Source organism: Vigna angularis, chromosome 4, assembly GCF_016808095.1.
Source record: "Vigna angularis cultivar LongXiaoDou No.4 chromosome 4, ASM1680809v1, whole genome shotgun sequence".
Taxonomy (NCBI): Eukaryota; Viridiplantae; Streptophyta; class Magnoliopsida; order Fabales; family Fabaceae; genus Vigna; species Vigna angularis.
In genome coordinates, this window is record NC_068973.1 from 17,717,236 (window position 1) to 17,728,229 (window position 10,994).

At 35.3% G+C, this 10,994-nt stretch overlaps 1 protein-coding gene across 1 annotated transcript; it reads right to left on the reverse strand.

Annotated features, from left to right (window-relative positions):
* Nucleotides 1–345: 345 nt before the first annotated feature.
* Nucleotides 346–2,072, reverse strand: LOC108330909 (U-box domain-containing protein 27). The gene has a single exon (XM_017565505.2). The coding sequence runs from the start codon at nt 1,710–1,712 to the stop codon at nt 486–488; it is 1,227 nt and encodes a 408-aa protein (XP_017420994.1). The 5' UTR covers nt 1,713–2,072; the 3' UTR covers nt 346–485.
* Nucleotides 2,073–10,994: the final 8,922 nt, after the last annotated feature.

The following is a 10,994-nucleotide window of genomic DNA, read 5'->3' on the forward strand; positions in this document are numbered from 1 at the left end:
CGCAGATACAGTCTCAGCAACGGCAACCACACTCTTATTCTATTGTAAAAGAAGAAAAGGTATTCGGCCCACTCGTTCGTTGCGGTATAATGCTCACTTTTTCTAAAGCAATAAAAGATTCGGTCCAAATTGAATTACACTCCACCAATGTAAACAAATGCAAATTACTCTTTCTCTCTCTCTCATCAACCAAAAATTAAACAGAGCAGCCAAATTGTTCGTGCTTTTGCACAAGTGAAACCACAATCGTTCATCGTTTTTGTTCATCAATTTAACAATCTAGTTACTGATAAAATGATCGCCAGTATTAGATTGAATTATTGGAAAAGTGAACACGGTACGGTGTGAGAAAGGAGAAAGAAAAAGAGCGGGAAGGATCTCGAAATGAATTTCTTTCCCCTGGTGATTTTTCATTTTATAAAATCTGTCTATGGACAAACAAAATTTGGTTTGATTTACATTTTACAAACGTTTCAATTACTGCATCAAAACGGCATGATATGCGTGGTCTTGGTGTCGTAGCACGTGAGGCATGACTTGGAGTTCACCCGAAAAATCTTGAGCAAATCGGTGCACATTTGGCGCACTTGCGGCGTACAGTTGCTCTGCATCAGCAACAGAATCTTGGTCAAACCATTGGCCTGCGTCACTGCCTCCAGTGCCTTGCGATCGCGAAACAGGTAGCACAAGCTCCACAGCGTCGTCACAGCATGCTCCGTCGCCACGGTAGACACCTTCAGAACCTTGCTCAGCACCGCCGCCACGCACACCGCGTCCTCGCATATCTCCTTCCGCCCCTCCCTCGTCGAAGAAACCGCCTCCACCAGCTTCAGTACCTTCTCCACCGTCGCCGCTCCCAGCTCCGCCTCCGCCAACAGCCTCGACAGCGCCCTCACCGCGCCGAGACTCACCAGCTTCAGTTTGTTCCGCTTCGGCGCCGAAATCGCGATCAGGCTCGCCAGCGCGGCCTCGACCAGCGCCGGATCGTTCTCCGGCGCCGCCGACTTCAGCAATTCCGCAACCACGCCTTCCTTCTCGGCTACTAAAATCTTCGACTCGGCGTCCGCGGCGATGAACTGCAGAACCCTGGCGGAGGCGAATCTCGAATCGCAGCCTCCTCGTTTCAGAACGAGAAGAAGAGAATCTAGGCTCTGTTTGTTTCCTTTGAGCAAAGAGTTTCTCAATCCATCGCGATCTTCGACGCCATCGAGAATCAGAGCTAACAGAAGGACGACTTGTTCGAGAAATTGAATGTTAGCTCTGGCGATGAGTCCTCCGTCGACATTGTGGAGGAAACGAATGAGTTGGTTGACCAAGCGTTCTAGGTTGGAAAGGAAGAGTTTGTTATGGTGAGAATCTGTGGCGAAGAGGAGCAGTTTGGTGAGCGAAGCAGAGCGGAGAGAGGGGGTTTCCAATTGAGAGACGGTTAGGAGGACCTGGTCCGGGGAGAGGATAGTTGAATGGCGAAGGGAATCGGACCAGATCTGGATGAGGCTTTGCAGAGTTCGGTTGGGAACGAAGTCTTTGGTTTTGAGGAGTTGCATGGTTGCGGGGCAGGTGTTGTTGCCGGCGTCGAGCCAGCGTTGGATGCTGGAGCGATCGTAGGTGATTCCGGTGCAGAGACTGACAGGGGATTTCATGAGATCAAGAGAAATAGGGCACGTGAAGAAAGTGGGAACGTTGATGCATAGATCGTCTCTTGCTCTTACCATGGTTTGGTTGAGTTGAGTTGAGTGAGTGAGTGAGTGAGTGAGAGTGAGAGACAGAGAGAAGTGGGAGATGCTGGTGAGAGGAGAATGGGGTGTTTAAAGATGCAATGGGAATGGTCAAAGGTGGGTGACGTAAGATGCTTCCCTTTTTGTTTATTTCTATCTCTACTTGCGTTCTCGGGTCAACCGGGGAGAGAATTGTGCGTGTAATGGTCGTGACACGTGGAGGTGGAATGCCTATGATGAAGCTTGAGGGGTAGAACGTGGGGGTGCTGGGGACCACCCAGGAACATTTTTTTCAACTTTCAATTAATTCATCATAAAAGGATTTTACACTTTTATTATTTTTTAAATTAATTTAAAGAAGAATCAAGGATACTAATGACTTATATCCAAATTCATTATTATGATTATTTTCTTTTTCTCTTTTTGGGCCGTGGGATGGGGGGTCTTTAATTTGACTCATCATGTTTTACAGTGCTTGGTTATGGCACCGAAAGCAGATATTTTTGTAAAGAGAATATCACAATTCTCACTTCCATCGATTACAACTACTCATCATCATATCAACGTTTCTTTCTTCTTTTTCACTATAACTTTTTTGTGCTCTTGGGATTAAAACTCAGCTTCGTAAGTTACAGCTAGCCCTACTTTCACGCAACAAACTGTGCCTGGACTACTTCATCACTAAACCTAAAACCATCTCATACATAAAGTAATCAAGACAAAAAGTTGGTTCAACAGAATAAATGTTGTAATTAACTATGATTTTGAAACACTCTTGCATTATTGATTTTGAGATAAAAGGATTCTTTGACAAGTTTTCGTGTTAGAACACATGAATTGCGTAGATTAAGTGGGAAATGTTTGGTGTTTGGTGGCGTAGAAGGAGCTGATTCGTGGTGTGTTACGTAGATTTGCATGAAAATGACACGGGAATTATTCGGATTTCAACGACTGGGACTTCTCTTGTGAAATTTGACCAAACCTTACCTTCCGTCTTCGGTTTTGCATGCTTCTTTCAATAACATTACTCTTCTCCTTCTTTCCTCTATTATCTATGCTCAGTTTTCGTTTAAGAAAAGAAAACAGAAAAAGAAACATAATTTAACTGACATTTTATATCGATCGCTAAAACAACCATTAATTATCAGAGATCCTTTTTATTTTAATTATTTGACTGTTTACCAAATAAAAATAAATGAATTATTTTATTCTTTATATACTAAGATAATTTTTTTTAATGTCAATCACCGTATTATTTGTTTTTGGAGTTCACAAATTTTTCACATTTTTATTTCTAAAATAAAAGGGTATACTTAAATTATTTTTAATTTTGACTCTTAAAAGGATGTGAAACGTACCTAACCAGAAATTAATTTAAATAAATAATAAAATTTAATATAAAGTACCTTTTCCTTTAGTTTTCCGCTCACATACATTTTTACACCAAACGAAGGAATATTTAATTCCTATGCAACCCTACATAATTACTTATAATAAATGAATGGTTAAAGTTAGTAGTTTCTTGATTAATGAAACGTTATTATTTGTTATAATTGATTAGTTTGTTGCAGAGTAGTATACATTTCTCTCTCGTATTTATTATTTTGGCATTTCGTATATTATTTTGTTTCTTCTTTTGACAAGGATATGTAACTGATATTATCTCAAAGTTTTAAAACAATAAATAAAAGGTTTTTGAAATGGATAATCATTTTATCTTGAAGTTTTAAAATAGAAAAACACTGTCTTCTTTCTAATGTTAATTCCTTGCAGTTATTCAAACAATATTTATAACTACATTTTATTAGACCCAATAAACTTTTAGCGAGCGATCTTAATTAATCCTTCATTTTATTCAGAAGCTTTTTGACACGAGTCTCTCTTATTTTATTTTTCTTTTCCATATGTCAATAAATATTTCTAAAAGGAGATTAAAAGAAATCATTTTCTTCCTTTTTTTTTCTTACTGCTCTTCTATCAATTGAAAGTCATGCTGAAAAAGATTTTGCTCATAAAAAGATATTGAAATTTTATTTATTTATTTCTATTATGTACATATTATGTTATAGGAAATTATAATCGTATTCTTTTTAAGCTTAACAAAAAATTCTCAACATTTCTTTATTTTTTAATTGTATAAAAATTGAACTTAAAACAATGTATTGTAAATTATGTTGTGAATTTTAGTATTTTAAAGAAAATAACCAATAGCCAGAATCAATCTCAAGAATTTTAAAACAAAATATTATGTTTATTTTAAATTTAGTTAAATTTAATATTTAAACTTAAATTGAAATCTTTTTCGTAGTTTAAATCAGAAAAAGAAAATTATACTAAGATGACGACCATATTCAAAGTAATGGGGTTGAATCAGTTGGGCCTGGAGGGGTGTTTACGCAAGCAATAATTAAATTATTGATTTATTTTGGACAATTGGACTATGATATAAAAATAAAATATCATATTCTTCAACCTTTTATCTCTAAAATTTTGCGAATTCTAAGGTGAATATGTATTTTTCCTTCTAAAATTTTAAATTTGATTTTAGTTCATAATGATAATATTTTTACCTTCTAACATTTTATGTTTGATATTGTAATCACAGTTAAATTAAATGTTAGTCATAATCATTTGACAATAAAAAGTAAAAGTATTTCCAAATTAGAGATAGAAAACTATGATAATCTTTGGAAGAGAAAAACTGAATTTGGAAAATTTTGAAAGAACTGAAACATATATTTTATTTTATTTTTAATTTAGATTAATGCTAGGCCAACTATTATTATTTAATGATTAAATATTTATTTCATTTAAATATTTGATTTATCTATATAATTGATCTGGTATTTAGTTGGTTCGATAGAAAATATGAATCTAAAAACATATAAATTAAAATGTGGGATATTAAATTCATTGAATCAATTGGATGAATAGTCACGCAATCAAAGTATGAAACCATGAAAGTCAAAGTAATGTTACAAAAGGGAGAACAAAATATTGAATGCAATTTTTGTTGCTTGTATTGAAAAGTTTGGATAGCTTAGACCATTTCCCCTTCAGATATATTGATTTGAGTATCTTATTTTGTATAAAACTCTCTATAAATGATATCAATTATTAGATTTTTTTTTAAAAGAACATATAGAAAAGAATTGACATGTTAAAATTTAAATAACTCTGGAGTGAATGATAATTTTATTTACTTTTTTTTTAATTTTTTAATAAAATGTTTTAATGGATAAAACTGTAGTGATATCATTAAATTTCAAAATCAACAATATATAAAATGTGCAATCGACTTTAACAAAAACTTATTTCAAATATATAATAAATTCATTGTATTAATTCTAGTTAGGGTGCACAAAACGTTGAGATGTTGAAAACTTCTTTTGTCCGAAGTCATCGTTTCAAATTCAAAAGCATGTTATTCTTCTTCTACAATGAACTTTTCCTTCATTATTTGTTAACGAAGTCATTTGACATTCATAAGCAAATCATTTCTTCTATTTTGGAGAAACATGAAAGATAGACATTGAATTTGAATTATTATAACTAGTAATATTTAGAATTATTCAAGATTGAAAAATAATTTGTTTTAATTTTGGCTAAATCGTTGATTTTTAAATGACTATAACCATCATAATGGTTACAATAATTTTGAATCTTTCTTTACAACTTTAAGTGATTTTGGGCATTTTCATTATAGAAGGTCATATATTTATGTTATAATAGATCTCATAAAACTTCGACACTGAAGTATGCTGATTAACAATAAATTTAAGAGCATCAGTTATAAACATGCTAATTTAGTTTTTACATTAACAACTGTTTTTTCATAGAAATATTTTATAATAATAGTAATAAATATTTTATATAGTAATAAATATATAGTTTCCCATATTAGACAAACTTTGTATGAGGCTTTTAATTTGACACCTTTGGTGATGTTAGTGTTGTTTATCTGGATTGTGTAACACATGAATGTTGTATATTTTATTTTTTATATTTGTGTAGATAGATTAACAAACATGGATATTGATTCTAAACAATCATTAAGCCATTAAGGTTTGTTCGTTTTGTATAATGAATTTCAAGTTTTGTATCTTCCTCATTTTTTTTTATTTTCTTTCTTTTTATATATTACAGATATTAGTTAATGAGTGCCAAGAGAATCTTTTGGTTTAAAAGTGATCTTTAGTATATTCTAATTTGTAAAACAAAATCAAGAACTTTTGTTTACCGTCATTTTTATATTTTTTAAAATTTAGTAATTAAATATATTTGAATACAAATATTTTAATAATTAAATATTTTTAGTTTATGCATAATTGTGAGAAACTTTGATACATTTAAACTCTAAAAATGAATAAATATATTCTTTTTAATCTAATAAAATTAACTTTTTTGGACTTGTTAATATTAGGTGTATCACGAGCGTAGGAAAACAGAATCTGGTGTGTGTGGGTGTGATTGAAGACTGGAAGTGTGTATCCAAAAAAGAAGGATTTTTTGGAACGAGTATATCCTTAAAAGTGAAAAAAGGAAATCAAAGAAACTTCAAGATCCAAGCAAGAAGGAAATGACTGGTTTTGGAGGGATACATGGGCTTTTACCAGTGTTTGATGGGAAGCTCTTTGATGATTGGTGCATCAAGATGCAAGCCATATTTGGCTTCCAGGATATTTCAGAAGTAATAGAAGATGGGCTTCTTGAGTTGGGTGCAAAGGCCACTGAAGAGGAGAAAAGAAATTACAAGATGTAGGTGAAACTGGACAACAAAGCCAAATTTCTATTGTATCAGTGTGTCAGCCCAAAGATCTTTAACAAGATCTCCAAGGCTGCCACTGCTAAAGAGGTGTGGGACATCTTGGTGAAGACATATGGTGATGGAGTCAAGAATAAGAAGGTGAAATTGCAGACCTTGAGGAGGCAATTTGAAGTTCTGACCATGGATGAAGGGGAAACCATGGCAGAGTATTTTGAAAAGATGCAGGAGTTGGTAAATGGAATGAGGGCCTGTAAGGATGGGATTTCTATCAATATATTGTTGATAAAATTCTAAGAACCATAACACCTAGGTTTGATCATGTGGTGGTTGCTATTGAAGAGAACTGTGATCTGGAAACTCTGGAAATTGAGGAGCTGCATCACTCATTAGAAGCTCATGAGTATCACATCATTGAGCGCAAACAATGCCAAGAACATGCATTACAGGTCAGGTCTCAATACAAGGGAAAAAATGGGTCCGGGAAAGGCATTAAAGGCAACAAGAAGCATAAAGATTCATTGGAATAGCAATGAGAAGAGTCTAGTGAATCAATGAAAGGCAAAAATTAGAAGTTTGATGGTGAATGAAAGTTTGACAAGAAGAAGGTCAAATGTTACAACTATCAGAAATTTAGCCATTATGCAAATGAGTGTTGGAAGGAAGAAGGAGCAACAAATAAACCCAAGAAGAGGGCTAATCTGGCCCAGGATGAAGAATCTGATTCTAAAGCAGTAATGCTGATGGCCAGCATTGATGCAGAACAACTAGAAAATACTGTGTGGTATTTAGATTCTAGTTGTTCCACCCGCATGACTAGAGGGAAAGATTGGTTTGTGAGGATGCAGGAGGCTGTACAAGGGAAAATCAGATTTGCAGATGATAGGAGTTTGGCTGCAGAAGGTTCTGGTAGGGTTGTCTTGAGAGATGGGGATGGGAGAGAAGTGATAATTGAAGAGGTATTGAATATACCAAGTCTGAAGACAAATTTGCTTAGTTTGGGGTAGCTACTACAAAAAGGGTATGTGATGAAAATGGAGAACAATTATCTCAGCATTTTTAACCAAAATAAGAAGATAGTTGTTCAGGCTCAGTGGTCACAGAATAGAACTTTAAGGGTGGTGATGAATGTAGTAAAACAACAGTGTTTTATTGCAACAAAAAACAAAGAAGAATGGTTGTGGCATCTCAGATTTGGACACTTAAGTTTTAAGGATTTATCCCAGTTAAGCCAAAAGAGTATGGTGAGTGGCTTACCAAAGGTTAAAATACTAGAGACAATATGCAAAGAATGTATCCAGTGCAAGCAAACTAGGGGTAGTTTCTAGAAGTTCTTATCCCATAAGTCAGCAGAGAAGTTAGGGGTGGTTTATTTAGATGTTTGTGGTCCTATAGAAACAAAAACACCTGGGGGCAACAAGTATTTTCTAATGTTTATTGATTATTGGACCAGCAAATGCTGGGTTTACTTGATTAGGAGAAAGATGGAGGTGTTGCAGGTGCTGCAGGTGTTGCAAGTGTTTTAGAAGTTCAAATGTCTTGTTGAGAGACAATGTGTGAAGAAAACTAAAGTGTTGAGAACAAATGGAGGAGGAAAGTATACCTTCACTGAGTTTAACATTTTTTGTGAAAAGAAGGGGATAATACATGAAGTTACCCTTCCCTATACACAACAACACAATGAGGCACCAGAAAGGAAAAACAGAACCATATTAAATATGGTTAGGTGTATGCTGAAGAGTAAAGGGCTGCCTAATTTCTTATGGGGAGAGACTGTGCTGACAGCCACCTATATTCTAAATTTGTATCCAACAAAGACGCTGGATGGCATCACACTTGAAGAAGCTTGGACTGGGGAAAAATGAAGTGTTAAGCATTTGAAAATATTGTTGGTTAAAACAACCGGTATTGTCGAGTCGCGCAATGCAATAAAATTGTGGAAAGCATGTTCGGTCAATTAAAATTGTTCCTTTAACTTTCTTACAAAAATATTACCGAATAGTTGATGTGTAGTAAATATAAAGAGTGTAACGAATAGAAAAATCACACAAATGATTTTTATCCTGGTTCGAATCAAAAGATTCTAAGTCCAATTGTTAATCACTATAAATAGTGATTAACCTTTTCACTAAAATATTGTTCACATATTACAATAAGATGAAATACAAATAAGAACAGAAAGAACCTTCCTTCGACAAACGAACCGGAAGTGAACTACTAAGCCATCTTGAAGAGAACCGCTCCGAGCTTTGACATACAAAGCGCAAGCTTATCCTATTCACAAGACTTGACAATAAGCACAAACTAGCACTTGAGAACTTCCTCAAACTGCAATGTATTCTCAAAATCGCAAAGTTATTTTTGAAGGGTTTGGAAGAAGAGTGTATATAGACTATTGTTTGAAACTGAAACGACATATTACAATTGCCAGTGATAATCAATTATTGTAAGTGATAATCGATTATCTGCGAGACTTGGAACAGTTTGAATATTGACACTTCAAACCAGTCAGCTTCAGTTCTTCAACTCCTTCTACCGTTCGGATTTCTTCTTCTTCTTTCTTACAACTTTTCACCATTCGGTGTTCTTCTTCTTCTTTCTTACCACTGTCCACCGTTTGGCTAAACTTTTCTCCGCCTTCCAATTTCTAACATTTTATACTATACTTAACATCACTCGGCTTGAGTTCAGCTAGTGTTCAATCTTTATCTGTTAGTGACCGTTCAGTCACAGTCATGCCTTTGCTCGCTCTTTGTCATGCCTTCCCCTACTCGGACCTAACCGCTCGGTCTTGGTCATACCTTACTTGGTCTCGGTCATACCTTCGACTACTCGGTCTTAACCGCTCGGTCTTGGTCATACCTTCTTCGTCTTGGTCATGCCTTCGACTGCTCGGTATTTAACCGCTCGGTCTTGGTCATGCCTTCTTTGGTCTTAGTCATGCCTTCGACTACTTGGTCTTAATCGCTCAGTCTTGGTCATGCCTTCTACTGCTCGATCCTAACTGCTTGGTCCTGGTATCTTTTGTTATGCAAAATTGCTTTTAAACTTAATGCAACAAGGGTCTTCATGTGCTTCACTCTATAACATCATCAAAATCATTATCTTCAAGACATCAATGCTTCTTCATTGATAACAATCTCCCTCTTTTTGATGATGATAAAAAATTCTTGTTTAAAAGATTTTTTTTTTGAAAATCTGCACAAAATTCAATCTTATAAAGAAGTTATTAGTAATTGCACTAGAAAGTGTTATCCCCCGTTTTGATCATAAGCAAAAAGTAAATGTACTCCCCCTCACGAAGTGAATTGATGCAATGAAGGAAAAATGAAGAAGTTTTATGCATTCAACCAAAGGAAAGTACAATGCACTCACAAAAGAAAATACAATACATAATAAAATTTTAAGACAATTATTTAATTCCTAAAATGTAGGACTAGGAGGACGTTTTGGAGGTTAAAGATTGATGCGTTCCTTATTGTTGCCTAAGCGAGTATCAAACTCTTCGAGCCTTTCATAGACATATTCTTGATGAGTTTGATGCATTTCAATAATCTGATCAAATCGCGTTTGATGAGCAAAACTCATGTCCTCCATTTGTTTGGATAAATTTGCAAAGTCTTCTTCCATGGAGAGAGAGGGGAGGATGAAGGCATGGTAGAAGGTTCAACTTCAGATGGAGCAACAACACCTACTGGTTCTGTCATATGTGCATCCATATCATCATCTTCAGCTTCCTGATTTTTCTCATCTTGTGAATGATCACACGCCCACAAGCGACAAAACCCATTTGACGAAAAGTTGTCTCCCCAATTTCAGTGCCAATTGATTGAATAGCTTAGGTGTGCTCACCATCTACACTAACTCCTTTGTAATCAAGAATTCTAGAAATTAAAAGAGCATAGGAAAGATGATAAGCATCATACTTCTTGGCTTTCAGCATAGTATCTGAGATGCGTGCAGGCCAATCAATAAGGATATTATTTAAAATCCCATAAAGAAGAAGAAGATCCTGCTCAGAACATTGAGCATGATTGGTAGCACGGGGGCACAGAAGCCATACGATCAGATAATAAAGTAAACATTCTTCAACCTTGAAGCCACCCACTAGCAATTGACGACGATTGGTTTGCTGTTGAGGATGTTGTAGAAAGGATTGCAAGGCTAACAAGCGATTGAAGTCCGAGACCCCAAGATGAACTTTGACAACATCATTCCAAATGGTGAGTTGTGCCACGTTTGTCCATATATCGTCATCAAGAATAATTGAGACCCCTTCACCTTGGTTGTGACGATTCCATCACGGTACTTTAGGTTGAAGTAGAACACTCTAATGAGATCAGGATATATGCAGCCTTTTCGTTCTATTAGATGAGTGAGACCTTGAGCTCCAAATAAACCAGGGAATTGGAAGCCATAGAATCAGTAGAAGTCCAACCAGATGAATTTAACTGCCATGATCCGACGTTCCTACCAAAAGTTGGTAAAATCTGCATGCTTTTCTTGATCGAAAA

Coding starts and splice junctions, on each gene's coding strand:
- LOC108330909 (XM_017565505.2), bottom strand. CDS start 1,712: ATGGTAAGAGCAAGAGACGATCTATGCATCAACGTTCCCACTTTCTTC.